This window comes from Micromesistius poutassou (assembly GCF_964030765.1).
Source record: "Micromesistius poutassou genome assembly, chromosome: 2".
NCBI lineage: Eukaryota > Metazoa > Chordata > Actinopteri > Gadiformes > Gadidae > Micromesistius > Micromesistius poutassou.
The window spans coordinates 12,073,125-12,089,669 of record NC_140272.1 but is presented as its reverse complement, the minus strand read 5'-3'; the positions used below and the strand labels follow the sequence as shown (position 1 = coordinate 12,089,669).

The window sequence follows — 16,545 nt, the reverse complement described above, 5'->3', positions numbered from 1 at the left end:
ATGGGGCAAGCCTATTGAGAGGCGATGTGTTGGACACAATGGAAGCGACAGACTTGCTGCATCGACAGGCTTTTTGCTGCTGTGGTCAGAAATAAACCATAAATACCACCGCTGGCTTCTACCCACTGCTTGCCAGGCCACCAACACCCACAGACCCTCACTCGGAGAAACAGTAGCACTGAGATAAAGAAAAACCAGAAGGAAGTGGATTGATCAAGGTACAGTGTCTCACACGCCACATTTCAGGTACAAATAACAATATATGCGTCGATATTTCTGCAAAAATTGGTGTCACTTTCTTCCAATAGGTTGTCTATTTTAACCCTCTAGCCTATTGTGTTTTGCGTTCTACAAAGTGCCTTGTGTTTGAATGGTGCTACATAAATAGACTTAGCTTGCCTTGCCCATAGAAGTAGCATTCTCTGATGTGTGCAAAGTCAGTGTGTTATTTGGCTTATCAGGGAAATGTTTGTTATATTTAAAGTTGCCTTAACATTTAATATTAATCAAATCCAAAGCTGCTACTATGCAAAACAAAGTTAAATAAAGTTATACTATGCACAATAATTAGTTATTGTTGTCATATTAACAATATGTAATTTACCTGTTTGTAATGTATAATTGATCATGTTATCAGTGCCTCACTTCAGAAAAAGGTTTTTTATCAATTTACATTTAGGGTTAACAGGTTACAATAATCCACTTTACCCATAGCCCTTTCAGGAGTCAATCAAAGGTGCAGTGTGTTTATATTAGGGCAGTGGTGTCAGTTAGGCTGTGACTGCTGTGTCTTGCAGAGGGAACATGCCCGAACATCAGGGAATACCAGACCAACAGGCCGCAGGGAAGGGCCAAGGAGGGGCTGGAGTCACATACAAGGTACGAATCATCAGTGACTTCTGACAAGCTCTGAAAAATGGCATGAAAATGAGTCATCACTGTGTGATTCCACGTAGACGCAATAAAATCTGCTCCTCGCTTGCAGTTGGTGGCTTTCGAGTTTGAGAACTTCATCGGAAAGAAGGTGGAATTGTCTGCTGAATGCAAGGATGTGATCGAAAAGGCAGAGAGGATTGGCTCAATCATTGTAGAGTGTGGCCCGTGAGTATTCCCTGTCGAACTGCCTCTTCTGTATAAATATATGCTTGTTCAACCACATCACTGCCTTTCCACTCCGCCCATGTGACTGCTGCATGTTGTTGACCCACATGTTTTGTTTTGACCCTGTATTTGCTCTTCTTCCCTCCAGGTGGGTCGGGTATGAGCTCCCGGGCTTCGCTGGGGAGCAGTTTGTGTTGGAGAAAGGGGAGTACCCTCGCTGGAGCACCTGGACCAACAGCCAGAGCACTTACTACCTGCACTCCTTCAGACCTCTCAAGGTGGTCAGTAAACGCCAAATATTACAAGAGCATAATGCATTCATAAGTGATATGACTGCTGATGAATAGTACAAGTACAGCTTGTGAAGAGAGACTGTTCAGCCCATCGGGTATGAGGTTTAAAGCTAGGGTAGGCTATTTGTTTTATAAGCATTTTTTGATTTGCTGAAATTCTATTTATATCCCCACAGAAAACAATAAATCAAATGCTCTGCCAAAAACATTTGTTTTGGGGGAGTGGCTTTGGAGGGAGGCCTGAAGAGAGGGGTGGGATTTTGGGTTGTATATTTTCTAAATATACTGTATCTTACCCTGGCTGCTTTCTCCAAATTGCCTACCCTATAGGCTCTACAAACAGTATGGATCTGACACTTTTCTAAAAATCTTGCAATGCACCAGATGTACCAGAGTCCTGTTCTCTCTCTCTCTCCAGGACACTGCGGAGCATAAGTTGCACCTGTTTGAAAATGCGGGCTATGCCGGGAGGAAGATGGAGATTATTGATGACGACGTGCCCAGTCTTTGGGCTCATGGCTTCCAAGACCGCGTTGCCAGCATCAAGTCGGTCAATGGAACGTAAGTCTATGTACATCTTTAAGCAGTACGCACCACTTTGAATTATTGGATTGTCTTTTTGGATATGTTTACCATGGTGTTTATCATCTGATGCTGAGAGGAAGACTTGATGTTAAAGTGACCCTGTTATACAGGTGTGATATTGATGAGCCATTTCAAAATCGACCTGTTATAGATCAGCCTACCAGTTGGTACACTCAACTGTGTAAGCTGGTAGGTTGATATATATATCCATCAAACACCTAGGTGGACGCTCCCACGTGTGATGTCACTGTGGGGTCGACTTTGAAATGGCTTGTAATGACTAATCAATATCACACCTGGTGGAGATAAAGACCCTTTAAGACATACCTTGCCCCTCTGCAGGTCTGGGATGTTGAATACTCTGTTCCACACACTAATTGTACTCCTCCTCTGCTTTCTGAAGGTGGGTGGGATACATGTATCCTGGCTACAGGGGGCGCCAGTATGTGTTTGAGCATGGCGATTACAAGCACTGGAACGACTGGGGAGCCGCAACACCTCTCATCCAGTCCTTCCGACGTGTGAGGGACATGCAGTGGCATAAGAGGGGGCGTTTCAACGTGCCCGCCCCTACTCCTGGTCCTGAACCCACTCCCAACCCTAACCCAACCCCAAACCCAGCCCCAACCCCCAACCCCAACCCTAACCCCCCTGCCCCAACTCCCCCCGCGGCCGCGGGGGCCAGTTGAAGTGAGCTGTCTTTCAACAGGGTTTCCTCTTCCCTCTAGCAAGATACATTTGTAGTGGAAAACAAATTACTTGACATCTTGTTTGAAAATAAAGGCTATGGATTATCCAAAAAGCAAATTTGTGAAGTGTGTTTTTAATTGGAAATGTGTGGTTATTTTACTTGATATTTGGTAATATTATGATTTATTAAAATAGATACATTTATATAGGGAATTATTTACAGATTATAGCTGGACAATGATTTATTTTGTAATCAGGTATTGACAGCATTCATGGTAACATATCTGATCAGCTTCTGCTAGAAATACTACATTGAAAGTTATCCCTTTATTCATTCTGCATAAACCATAGTTTAAATGGTAATTTGCTGAAAAACAATTTCTTATTTGCACATTAACCATCAACAATTCATCTCTTGAAAGCATAACGCGGTCGGTTACATGTCACAAGCATAATTTGTACCCGCCCCTTAACGATTTCAACAGCCAATCAAACACGAGTGTCCGGACTGCTCTGAAAGAATGGCTTGGGAACGCGCAAATTTTTGAAAGTTAACCGGAAACGATGCGGGCAGAGTAGTCAACATAGTATTTTCTCTATCTTTATAGGAGCGATATCATATTATTTAGATGGAAGTTTGGTGAGTTGTTCGTGGGTGTATTACGTTATGGTATTTTGTTGAACTTCTATTTTTGTCTGTACATTATAGGTAGTCATGTTTTGCATAATTTGACAAACTGTCGAACACGTTAGCAAGCTAAGCTCACCAAGAATACATTTGTTGACATTTCGTTAACACGTCATATCGTTACATGTCATACAACGTAAGGCTAACGTCTAAGTCAACCCGATCGGGCCCCTTCTAACTTTACGTTTGATTTTATTTAGTGTCATATATTTGTGAAGAAATCATGTTGAAGTTCAAGTACGTGAGCCAAGGGAGTCTGAAGATGGTGCCTTGCTCTACGGATCCTATCACAAGCCGTAGCTCCCGGATCAACCACCTCTTTCAGGTAGATGGCGATCAAGCTTACTGCCTTATCATTGTCACTGGAAATATATGCTCCTCTTATGGCTATATCATTGTCAGAATGTATCGTTTTTGTGTGACTTACTAAGACCATCCCTCTGGTTCATTGTTGGGGGATTACTACATTGCTAAATATAGGTTGGGAGGGACTGACTTCCTTATACTGGGATGTTTTTTTCCTTTGTCAGGGTCGAATTAGCTTGTGTGGACAAGAGGAAAGATGCAATCTGGGCCGGGAGGAGTTTCTCGAGGCACTGTTAGTGCTCTATCAAGAGTGCACCTCTCCCGACCTAATGAAGATCCAACACGTTGCAAACTTTGTCCACAAATGTAAGCATAAACTTATATTGTGTATTATTAGTCATTATGTTTTATATCCATATACTTTATGATAAAAACATGTTTGCATAACAGCTAAACTGTGTGTGTGTGTGTGTGTGTGTGTGTGTGTGTGTGTGTGTGTGTGTGTGTGAGACAGTTTCTGAGGTAGTCATGGAGCTGCAGGCTCTGCAGCCTGGGCCACAGGACTTTGAGGTGCGAGCAGTAGTGGGTCGTGGTCACTTTGCAGAGGTTCGAGTAGTAAAAGAAAAGGCTACCGGCGATGTGTGTGCCTTGAAAATCATGGACAAGGAAGTTTTACGTGCTGCAGAAAATGTAAGACTTCCCTTCTGTTTACATTGGTGTCAACATAAAGATGAGCCGTTTACCCTTTGATAGATTTGGACACTGCAAAACAGTTAAAAGTTATGTCTACTGTACATCATTTTGTGCGTTCATTGTATTTTATTTGTTTTTAGACTCATACTAGGCTTTTGGTTATTCACTGTATTTTATTTGGCTATTACATACAATATTACTTATTACAATTTCTGGTATATCGAAATATTGTGTGATATACCAGAAAACAGTAAGGCCGAAACAATAAGAGTAACTGATGTGCAATATTATGCAGCCTCTCCTTGACACAGTGCATGAGTGTATGTTCAGTTTTTGGAAGCTGCAGTTTTATAACAGGGCAATAGAGGGTGCTGTGGGTTTTCCAACAAGAAATTAGCGGTGAGCCTCCAGGCTTCTGAAGAGACAATCTCAGTAAGAATAGTACATGCATTTCTTCAGCTAGATATATGAATATGGTGATAAAAGGAATCAGCTTCATGAAGAAGTGCTTTGATGAGGATGTCACTGTATCTCAATGGGAAATGACATTGGAATATACAGTATATGTAATTTATAAAGTGGAAATTGGTGTCTCCAAATGTCGAGTAGCAAGGGGACCCAGATACAATTTCAGCACTTATTTCAGAGGCCTTTATTTCAGGCCTTATTGCAGAGATAAAAGATGTAATATATTAGCTTCAGCCTTTTTTAAATGGGTTTGGGAGATGGGCCCAGCCGTTGTGGCCTTGTATAGCTGGTTGTGTAATGTTGCTCTGCTGGTAGGTGGTGTTCCACGAAGAGGAACGAAGGATCCTCTCCCTCAACAGCAGCCCCTGGATCCCTCAGCTGTTCTACGCCTTTCAGGACACAGAGCACGTCTACCTGGTGAGCCTACAGTAGCTGTGATTTTTGTTGTTGTTGTTGTTTTCTCTTTCGGTGAGATGAGACCATGTGTGTTCAAAGACCAGAGTTCTGCCCTGACCCTGTACAAGGTTTACATTATCATATGATGCAGTTCAAAATCACTGTATCTATTACCTTCTGTGGCAAATTGAATGAAGATAGTATAGCAAATGATCTGAATTCTTTGTCAATAATGTTGAAAAACTAAACCAAAAATGTATTGTATGGTGCAAGCCATTTTTTCTTTTTTTTTGTATGTTGAATAATCTTAATTTTAGGCTACTGTAAATCCAATGGAGTTTCTTTGTAATTTGAGGAAGCTGCATAAGGAATTGCTGCATTGTTGAATGTTTGTGTGACTTGCTCGTTGTGGACTCCACTATGTGCTACGTGTTTTCTATCATATTTCCCCCCAGATTAATTACAAACGTTACATATTTTACATATTCATGAAATATACAAATACAACGCTGAGCTACAAACAACAGCTCACATTTCCGTCTTGGTAGCATTGGCTATAGCTGTTTTCATTGCTATTTATGAGCTACAGAGAAACATGAATTATTATTGTTATGAATAACCCCACTTTTAACAATTATATGTCTCTTACCTCACACAGCTTACATCTATTTATCTATTCCGTCTCTTCCTCTGTTATTGAGCGTTGAGTGGAAAAAAAATACAAAGAATCCATCTTTATCTAAGTGTCACAGAGGCCCCAGTCTCCTTGTTGCTAGGTAACACTGGAGAATGCTGCCGTTCATTCAGACTCCGACCATTCATGCACCAGGGGCTTGCCTGGCTGACTGTATGGTAGCCGCCATACATTCAAAATGAGTCTGACGCCTCACTCGAGTCTACACTTATACGACGGCAGTGTTTTGAATGGGAGGAAAATATCAGTTTTGCCGTGTTGTCAAAACAGATCAGGATGAATTATTGATTAGTGTGTCCACGGTTTAATAGCTCCCTGTTGCGAGACATTTTGAGGATATTTCCTTAAATGAGCACTGGCAACCGCTCTCTATATCAAGGCTGGTAATACAGATGGTGTTTAAAATGTGAATACTTGGAGCAAACGCTTAGCTGCAGACAGTGTTATATATAAATCTGTTGACTGTGACATAACTGGATCCATAATCAGGAGAAGTGCCTTAGGATTGTACACAGCCCTAGATAACTGCTGACTTTGACATGGAGATATTTGATCTCAACCTCATTATTCCTTTCATTCATCGTCATTTCTATTTTGAACTCGCTTGTGGTTTTTTCTAGCCCAGTTTTATTTTAGATACTACATACTCCATACCAATCCAAAATGCATATCTTCAACCAGTTTTAACCAGAATCACACTTCGTCTTATCATTGTATTATTGTCCATTCAGATTTGTATTGCAATATCTGTCTGCAATCACACTGAACAATTGATATTTTTACAACTAACGTCACCCAGAGGACATATAGGATATTTTGTTAATTATATTCCACCAAATGACGGGTGGTGATGTGGATGTGCTTCTCAGGCCATGGAGTACCTGCCAGGAGGCGACCTGAGTTCCCTGCTTAGCAGATATGAAGATCAGTTTGATGAGTCCATGGCTCAGTTCTACCTGGCTGAGCTGGTGGAAGCCATCCACAGTGTCCACCAGCTTGGCTACGTCCACAGGTAACCCCACCTAGCTACCGGCTCGCCTAAGTTCATTTCTTAGTCGTGTGTGATTACAACTAGTCTAATTAAAGTTACCAAAACCAAGCACTGGGGGTTCTATGCTAATGATTGAGTGTCATTTACGATAATGATAAAACACAAGCAATTCCCACAGGCTTGAGAGAAGGGAAAAGAGAGTTGCTGATTCTCTTACTGTTGTTGTAGTGTAAACAAGCGTGGGAAAATAATATGATCTTAAATAACATCCAACATGAATTTGCAAACATCTCCTGTTCCTTCCACTTCCAGAGACGTGAAACCGGAGAACATTCTGATCGATCGTACCGGCCACATTAAGCTGGCAGACTTTGGCTCCGCTGCCAAGCTGAACTCCGATAAGAAGGTAGGAGTTTTATAGAACGCCTGAACACATTCACCTCAATAAACCGATCCGGTTCGGTGGATCTGATGACTCGTGTGTTGATCAGGTGGTGGCCCGTACGGCCCCCGTGGGCACCCAGGACTTCCTGTCCCCCGAGGTCCTGTCCGCTATGAAGGGAGGCCAACCCGCTCTCTATGGGGTGGAGTGTGACTGGTGGTCCCTGGGGCTCATAGCATACGAGATGATCTACGGCAAGTCCCCCTTCTCCGACGGCACCTCCGCCAAGACCGTCCACAACATCCTCAACTTCCAGGTACAACCGACTGCATTCATGACACCAATCAGGGTCATGAAAGGTCATCCATTCCTTGCCACTGACATTCTTGAGACAAAAGCTCACGTCAAAGAGGTACATGAAAACATGCATATCTATCATTGTATCTACGATTGCTTTGAATAGTGTCAAAGCAATCATACAATAACATGTGTTATTACACAGACGGTCCACAGTGGTCCTATTCTGGACCGTGGAGACTTTACGACCGTATAGTAACAGAATAATGGTTGTGACTGCGTGTCTCTTCTGTGATACGCTAGCTCCTTGACCACCTCTGCGTGTTTCGATCCCTCAGCGGTACCTGAAGTTCCCAGATGAGGTGCGCGCCAGCAGGGTCTTGGTGGACTTGGTGCAGAGCCTCCTGTGCGGAGCTCGGGAGCGGCTGGGCTACCAGGGCCTGCGCTGCCACGCCTTTTTCTCCAGCACAGACTGGAACAACCTGAGACAAGGTGAGCCGAGAACCGCCTCCCCAACACCCCTCCCCTCCGTGCTCAGGCCATTCACTCCGCTCACCATCGCAACCACAACACCCATTCAGGGGGAATTCACTACACCCTTTGCTTTTTAGTTAGCCAAATTATTTGTGTTCAGTGTGTGTGTGTGTGTGTGTGGGTGTGTCGGTTACACACACACACACACACACACACACACATGTGGCAGTAGTATCACTTGCTTTAGTGTATTTTTTGCTGGTGGCGCTGGCTCTGGGTTGTAGTAAAATAATGAGATGCTGTGCGTTGCTGGCTGCAGGCCAGGGCTCCCCAGGAGAGCAGTGAGGCGCGCGCACGCACGTGCTGGCACTCAGAGGAAGCCACATAACGCAGGACGCATCGGCGTCGTGGCCGGGCGCTGCAGAGCTGTTTTTTTTACGCTAGCATTAGACATGCTCACCGAGGGGGGAGTACACGTGCCATTTATTAATTTATTAATTTATTCTTCTTCGTGAATCTTGGTGGATTTCCCCCCCTCCCCCTCACCCCATTAAAATGTATGGCCATTAATGTGTCTGCAGAAACCCATTTCTATTTTTGGAAACGCTTGTTGTCATTCATCGGAGATCATTAGTTATTTATGGGCCTTTCCCCGGCTAAGTATTTGATATAGTTATTGGCTTCTTTTGGCCGTGCGAGATGGGGAGTTGGACTTTTATACGTGTAAAAATAATAATTGTTGGTTCTTTCAAGGCTATTTTATGCTCTATTTTATGCTCTCTTATGTTTAATCTGATCTGATTATTAACTCATCAGTCATCATTCAAGAACCAAAGCAGAAACCTTTTTTTTATACTATTTTATAATTTATTATTTTATTTTTAATTTGATGATTATTTTAATTGTTGATGATTCATTATTATTGTTATTATTCCAATTATTGTTATTATTATTTATATTATTATTATTACTATACTACTTCCATTTCATTCAGTAGAAGTAAAATCTAGACGTTTGGACAGTCAGTCGGTTGCTGGATTGTTGACAATTGGCTGCATTCAGACAGCCTAATGCTTCAGCTTACCCCCAGCTGATGATTAGCTTGTGCTGCTGCAGTATGGGAGAGAGCGAGGGAGGGGGAGCGAGGCAGAGAGAGAGCAGGAGGGAGGGACAGAGGCAGCATGTGTATGAGTGTGCGACTTAGCACGCTCTAGGCTCCATCCGCTCTGTCGTTTCTCCCCACGCCTTCCCTTTTTCCTCTTCCTCCCGGCTCTGCTTTTTCCTTATATTACCTTCTCCACTGCTTGGGTCTGGTTTTGACCTGCGCTCTCTCCCTCTCTCCCTCTCTCCCTTCCCTCCGTCCGCTCCCGCAGTCCTCCCGCCTTTTGTTCCGACGCTGCAAACAGAAGATGACACCTCTAATTTTGAAGAACCGGAGCAGGCAGCCCCCAGGTCTGCCCCTGCTGCCCAGCGAGGAGCTCAGACAGCGGGCTTCCAGGGCCACGATCTGCCCTTTCTAGGCTGGTTCTTCAGCAGGGCGTTGACAGCGCTTGCCAAAGCCGAGTGAGTACCACCGTGCCTGTTTACTATGCATTGCCTTGCTGCTCTCAGCGATACCAGCTGGACTTTTTTTTTTTTCAGCTGGTCCCCCCCCCCCCCCCCCCCTCCCCCTTCAGTAGTAAATCAATTCCCCCCACCCCTCAACCACTGTTAGGATAATACTGATAGCAGCTTGTACAATGGAGGATATTTACAGGTAGCCTTGGTCCAGGTTACCTGGAGCTCTGGGCTTGTGTGTGTGTGTGTGTGTGTGTGCATGTGTGTGTGTGTGTGTGACACAATGTTCTTGCTCCAATGGGCTTGGCTTCATCACAAGAGCGGGGCAACCAGAAAAGGGGGATCACCTATTCTGTTTCAGCACCATTGCCTGTTTTATTTATTTTACCATTCCTTTTACCCTCTGTGCTTCTGTGAGTGTGTGTGTGTTTGATCAGAGTGTTTCTCATAGCAAGACCCAGTTGAGGATCTGTGAATGGGCAGCAGGAGTATCTTGGCTGCCGTTATCTCTACCATCGGTGCTGATTGGTATTGGGTAGAGCGAGAGAGAGTCAATGTGGAGAATGCATTTTGCACCACGGTGGATGCTATTGTGCTTGCGCCTGCGACTGCGCCGTGTGTCGGGCTTGACAGCTTAATAGCGTACGCTCTCAAATCAATTCCACCGGTGGTCTCCGGCTTGTCAGCCCCCCTCTGATAACAACGTGTGGCGGTGGGCTCCGTCTCGGGGGCTCGGGATCAGGTCTAGCGGAGCCAGGGATTGCATAGCCCACGAGGGGCAGAACGGGGAGAATGGGAAAAAAGATACGCGAGGCATCACTGGGTTAGACGGGAGAAGCCATGACCCAAGATTGGAGGAGCGCTTCTATTTCTATGGTTACTACCATGGTCCCCCCCCCCCCCTTTCTCCATCTACCCTCCTCTCTTTTCTTCCCATGTCCTCCCGTCCCCCCCTCTCTTCTGATCTGATGTCCCTGTCCCTTCTTGGTGTTGCCCCCGCAGTCCTCTTCTCTGGGGCTTTAACTCAAGCCAGTCGTTTGCTTTACTGCATCTAATGAATAATGGCTTTCTATTCAGCTGAGCGTGTTTGTGTGTGTTTGTGTGTGTGTGTGTGTGTGTGTGTGTGTGTGTGTGTGTGTGTGTTTGTGTGCATGGGGGCCTGCATGCATGCGCGTGCGTGTAGCTACTCTTGTTTTTTCGTTTGTAAAGCCAAAGAGGAGAAGTACACACGGAGCCATGCATAATGAAATGCTAATGATGTGTTTTGGAGTTTCCTCTTTGTGTGTGTGTGTGTGTGTGTGTGTGTGTGTGTGTGTGTGTGTGTGTGTGTGTGTGTGTGTGTGTGTTTTTGTGCGTGCATGTCTGTCTTCTTGTTAGTATAAACAAAACAACACCCCACCCCCTCCCCCCCAACCTGACTCACCCAATGCGTTCCAATTTAATATCAGACGTCTGTTGTTATAGCCTGTTTTAAAAATAGCCTTTTACACTGTGTGTGTGTGTGTGTGTGTGTGTGTGTGTGTGTGTGTGTGTGTTCTGATCTTGGCATGTCCCTTTTTGCGTGTTATTTTGTCCTTTTTGCGCATGCGTATACGTGTGTGTGCCTGAATTTTCTGGTCTGTGGCTGCGTGGGTGTGCGAAATCCTTCCATCATGTGACTGTCTGACTCTGGTGCTCTCAACCGACAGTTGTGTGTGTGTGTGTGTGTGTGTGGCAGTCCATCGCTGGCAAATCTTCTCACATACTGTCCTCCGGAGTGCCGTCTCTCTCTCTCCCCATGTCCCTCTTTTCAATAATGCAGTCGGCGGCGACGGCCACTCATATATTATCACCTCTCTCTGAAGCACTGCTAACCATTGCTCCCCTCGTTATCATCTCCTCTCCTTCTCCTGCCCGAGTGGTGGTTAATATCAGGGGGCTAAACTTGTGGCTCTCCTCTGGATCCTGAGGAAGTTGCCTTGGTTGCCTCGGGGGCGGCATCTTGATTTGGATTCAGAGAGGCGAAAGGAGCAGCGCTGGCTTCCGGGATTATTTTGAATGCCGGTGTGACTCATTCTTCAGTCAATGCAAGGCTCAGAGAGCCTTGAATACCCTTACGCTGGTGTCTGTCGACTCAATCATACCATTACCAGGACGCGGTTGTTATAGCCACACGTGTTAAATGGAAAACAATCAATTTGCTCACCAGATCAGGGATGATTAGTGATGCATGTTCAACGTGCGCCTCTGCAGTTCTAAGCAGTGCCATCATCGGTCTTTGGTTATTCTCACCAAGAAATTATAGAATTAATAAGTATGATTTGGTCCCAACTTCTTCCAGAAAGGCTTTAATGAGTACCACCATAGCTTCAAACCATTGCTTACTGGTTGATGGGTTTTCATTCATAGAAAGCTTTTTTTTGTCAGTTTTTCCTCACATCACAATTGCTTGTTATTGTACCAGTAGCCTTTTTAAGGAAAATATAATGCTTGGAGCTATGCCTGTTGCTCATTTGTGATGGCAATGGTGGGCAGACTGAATATCAGTCAGTGCATCGCTATGGGCTGAACTCCCACGGATGTCTAAGAGGGACACCCTGCCCTGCAATGTGATAGTAGTTAAACAGTTAGAGTGAATGGAGAAAAAGATAATTCAAATCATTGTTGCTGCTTTGCAAGGAAAATATATTGTTCAATTTCGTTTCTTTTTTTTTTCCAAGGTTGCCTCTTTCAGGATTTTGACAAAGGACGCATTATTGCCTTTTGTAGCTCATTTTTCAGGATATGTTACCCGAATACTCAACGTAATTGACGAAAAGAAGAGTTAATTTGTGTAGGCATGTATCTAGGCCCAAGTATTGGCTGAATGTATTTCATGTAGAACTTGAGTGCCTGTTTACTTAGTGGAAACCTGAAACTCCATTTATCTCGCTGCGCCAAGGTCTGTGTCGGCTGGCATCAACTCCCCTGCCAAGACCAACTCCATGGAAAAGAAGCTACACCTGAAAAGCAAAGAACTACAAGAAACTCAAGACAAATGCCACAAGGTGAGACTTGTGGTTTGAACCTTTGGCCTCAATGTCTGCAGTGGACAGCCAACTGTTATAGCAGAATGTGCATCCAAGATGTGCTTCTACAACCTATGTTTTCATATACTTTCAAAGTATATGTCAGTGGAAACACAGAGGATTGATCATCTGGTTATGACAATAACTGGAACTAGTTATTTTTTAAATGTTGATTGTTCCAGATCAATCCTTCATGTTTCCACTGACCTTTGACACGTGAGCCCCAGATCATGAGACATCCGTTCTGCTTTGCCCATCAGATGGATCAGGAGATCTCCAGGTTCCAGCGTAAGATGACCGACCTGGAGTCCGTGCTCCACCAGAAGGATGTGGAGCTGAAGGCCTCTGAGACCCAGCGGACCATCCTGGAGCAAGACCTCGCCACCTACATCACAGAATGCAGCGTGAGTGGCCCCCCCATCCCAGGCCCCGTCTACCCCGGGGTCTTTTCCTCATCCATTCAGTCGGTTCTCGTATAAAACATCCATCAAGGGGTCCGGAGACGACAACTAGCATTGTGTTTTTATTTCTGTGTCAGAAGTAAGGGCAGGGAACAGAAGCACTCTAATCAAAAAGAATCTGAAACGGTCATCGGTTTGGACCCTTTCTAATTGTGTGTGTGTGTGTGTGTGTGTGTGTGTGTGTGTGTGTGTGTGTGTGTGTGTGTGTGTGTGTGTGTGTGTGTGTGTGTGTGTGTGTGTGTGTGTGTGTGTGTGTGTGTGTGTGCGCAGAGCTTGAAGCGCAGCTTGGAGCAGGCCCGGGTGGAGGTCTCCCAGGAGGATGATAAAGCCCTGCAGCTGCTCCACGACATCCGAGAACAGAGCAACAAGCTGCAGGAGATTAAGGAGCAGGTAGGTACCCCTCTCTCTGTTAGATGTCTACCTAACCTTCTGGCCGACCTTGCTATCCAATTTGCTGAATACCCGTACCCCATGTAAGCTGGGTTTTTCATTAATGATTAAGATATGAGTAATTATTGCATTAATTAATAGATCATTAAGGAAAATGAACGCTTAAAGGCAAAGCTGTTGTCAAGGTACATTTCTATTTATGTTTTGAATTATGCTATATCAATTTTGGAACACCTTTTTGGGGGGAGGTGCGATAGTTTATCAGGAGGCTTTTAATTATGCACATCACTGAACCCTTGTGTGTTATTAATGCTAATCAAGCTATTAGTGAGCCTTTTTGGTTAGAGCACCATTCGTGTCTCCAGACGGTGTCTGTTATCCCAACCATCATCTTTACCCAAAGAATAAGCCTTCGTGTGCATATGAGTCATAATACCGTTGGCGGGGGGAATAAAAGTCTGCAGTCATATTTCAACTAGGCCTTCCTGCTCTAAGGTTCAGTTCAGAGTTTTTTGTTTGCTCAGATCTAATAATGTTCCCTTTATGTTCACATTACAATGGCACTTATCAGATATGCATCCGAGGACCACATGTGGCGCACATCTGATTTGAGACCAGATTCTCTGTCATGTAAGGCTGTTTGTCTGTCAAGCTGATCTACTGTCAGACTAAGGCCACTATACAAACTCCTAAGTGGTCCATTCTAATTCCTACTGGTGTATGAAGCCCCACTGTGGAGCTGTCTGTCGCTCAGCGTGTGCGCCCCAGAGCTCTGATCTCTCCTGCCGGGGCCTCCAGGAGTACCATGCCCAGCTGGAGGAGATGCAGGTCACCATCAGGCAGCTGGAGGAGGACCTGTCGGCGGCTCGGCGCCGCAGCGACCTCTACGAGTCGGAGCTCAGGGACTCCAGGCAGACCAGCGAGGACCTGAAGAGGAAGGCCGTGGAGTACCAGCAGAGGATCCAGAAGGTAAAGATCCCCGTGGTAGCCTCCTCTCTGAGAGGGCAACATAATGCTGTAGAGGTATGGGCCGCAAGTAGATATGTAAGGGATAATGTATAGAACGCCGTCATTATTGGGGAAAATAAGCCCCGACAGGCCGAACCAGACACCAACGCGAAGCGGAGGGGTCTTGCTTCGCCCTGAAGGGGCTTATTTTCGATAATGACCGGCGACGTTCTATACATTATCCCACTTATTACACAGCTTCTTGGCAAAACACAAAAATAACTTCACATGGTGTGTCTTTTTACAATTCATTTGTTATCAGCATCGTAGTGTTGATCAGCAGAGAAATAGTCCGCCAAAGATTTTTGACGTCACTTAGCAACCGAGTACGCTGGGGTTGATAAGTTACCGGACAACTTGCGGAGTGATACGATGGACGTGAAAAAATCCACTTTCCCCGACAACGGTCATTTTATGCTTAGCAACTGTCATTAATGAAAAATAATTCACCACCGTAAGTCGGGAAGGCCCATGCAAGTGAAAGGAGCGTTCCACTGCATTGAGAAGAGCCGTGTAATAAAGAAACATTATGTCTTTTGTTCTTGGGTATTCGACTCCCAGCCGAAAGCTACTGGGTTTGATTCCCAATGTCCACCAAAATACCTGACCTTTACCTGCTCCATAATGGCCTGTATATGAATTAACTGCGAGTTAATTAGCCTCGATATTTTGTAATAGTAAGGGACACTACATAATCACAAGTGACTGAATCATAATCACATGTCTGGTTTTTCATTCATTATGCATTATTGATGTATCTTCTTTATGTGTTCTGTTCTGTCTGCTTGGCAGGCTAAAGAACAGGGCAAGGCTGATGTGGAGGAGCTTCTCTCCAAACTGGAAAAGGTAAGACGGTAGATAGGCCCTCACCAGGTTGAAAGACAATTGAGCATTGCTTCCTAGGACATTTTCCATCTTTTAAGATATTCTCTAGAGATGTAAGTGTGTTTCTCTTTCAGACAAATTCTGATCAGCAGCTGAAAATCCAAGAGCTCCAGGACAAACTTTCCAAGGTAAACGTTTTGGGCAGAAAATTGTGTTAATGCAAAATCACTGTGTGAATCTATACCACCCAAATAGGAGTTATTCTCATTTAATGTCCTTTTATGTCACTTCTCATTTTGTCAGAAGCATGCATAATGCAAGGCACACTGGCATACGCATAAATACAGAGTGGCTGCAACTTAACTGGGTGGTAATTGTCCCTTACTAATGTAATTAGCCGTTTAGTTCTAGCATCTCGACAGCCCACTCCCATCAGTTCACATTTCAGTTGGCAGGGAGGGCTTCAAGCTATGTCTCTTACAAGAGGGGTGGAGGGGGGCGATGTAATGATTATATTGAGCGTCTCCGCACACAGACCTTTTGACCCCCTGACCCCACCCCGACCTCCTACCCTACCCTACCCCCAGGCGGTGAAAGCCAGCACAGAGGCCACAGAGCTGCTACAGAACATCCGTCAGGCCAAGGAGAGGCTGGAGCGAGAGCTGGAGCGCCTCCGGGGCAAGACGGACCCGAGCGACACGCTGAAGCGCCGCCTGAGGGAGACGGAGGTAGCGACTCATTAGGCCAGACACAGCCCTTTCTGCTCGCCCCCTCGATATGGGGAAGAGCAGACGATTCGTTCGGTTGGATGGACTCTCGCAGGGCCAAGTCCTGGAGGCTATGCATGATCGGGATTGTTTCTTCTTCAAATGTGTGTCTGTTCTCTGTTCTAGCCGTTGTTGTTGTTGTTGTTGCTTTGTGAGCTGAAGCAACATCAGACACAGAATCGCTTGCTTTGCAATTCTGCTCCGGATGTTGAAAGTGCACAGGTTGGAGGAAAGGCTGGAGAATGTTGGGAGGGATGGGGAGAGAGGTGTGTGTGTGTGTGTGTGTGTGTGTGTGTGTGTGTGTGTGTGTGTGTGTGTGTGTGTGTGTGTGTGTGTGTGTGTGTGTGTGTGTGTGTGTGTGTGTGTGTGTGTGTGTGTGTGTGTGTGCGCGCGTGCGCGATGGAAGGAAGAAAAACGGCAAGCCAGCATCTG

General features: G+C 45.1%; 2 protein-coding genes across 5 annotated transcripts in view; both read left to right on the top strand.

Annotated features, from left to right (window-relative positions):
• Nucleotides 1-89: 89 nt before the first annotated feature.
• crybb3 (crystallin, beta B3) lies at nt 90-2,668 on the top strand (the record flags this gene model as incomplete). Its single annotated transcript, XM_084463424.1, has 6 exons — nt 90-218; nt 798-879; nt 986-1,101; nt 1,250-1,382; nt 1,813-1,955; nt 2,383-2,668. Exons 2-6 carry the CDS (start codon nt 805-807, stop codon nt 2,666-2,668), a joined length of 753 nt encoding a protein of 250 aa, XP_084319550.1. The 5' UTR covers nt 90-218; nt 798-804.
• Nucleotides 2,669-3,236: 568 nt separating this feature from the next.
• cita (citron rho-interacting serine/threonine kinase a) overlaps nt 3,237-16,545 on the top strand; it is a 39,592-nt gene continuing 26,283 nt past the window's right edge. For all 4 annotated transcript variants that reach the window (XM_084464348.1, XM_084464349.1, XM_084464347.1 and 1 more), the window contains exons 1-17: nt 3,237-3,309; nt 3,558-3,682; nt 3,888-4,029; nt 4,178-4,353; nt 5,140-5,241; nt 6,784-6,926; nt 7,218-7,311; nt 7,397-7,603; nt 7,923-8,076; nt 9,432-9,621; nt 12,536-12,641; nt 12,923-13,066; nt 13,394-13,513; nt 14,312-14,482; nt 15,314-15,367; nt 15,481-15,534; nt 15,934-16,074. In XM_084464348.1, the coding sequence (XP_084320474.1) occupies nt 3,581-3,682; nt 3,888-4,029; nt 4,178-4,353; nt 5,140-5,241; nt 6,784-6,926; nt 7,218-7,311; nt 7,397-7,603; nt 7,923-8,076; nt 9,432-9,621; nt 12,536-12,641; nt 12,923-13,066; nt 13,394-13,513; nt 14,312-14,482; nt 15,314-15,367; nt 15,481-15,534; nt 15,934-16,074 (2,100 nt within the window). In that variant the 5' untranslated portion in view covers nt 3,237-3,309; nt 3,558-3,580. The remainder of the gene's footprint in view (nt 3,310-3,557; nt 3,683-3,887; nt 4,030-4,177; nt 4,354-5,139; nt 5,242-6,783; nt 6,927-7,217; nt 7,312-7,396; nt 7,604-7,922; nt 8,077-9,431; nt 9,622-12,535; nt 12,642-12,922; nt 13,067-13,393; nt 13,514-14,311; nt 14,483-15,313; nt 15,368-15,480; nt 15,535-15,933; nt 16,075-16,545) is intronic.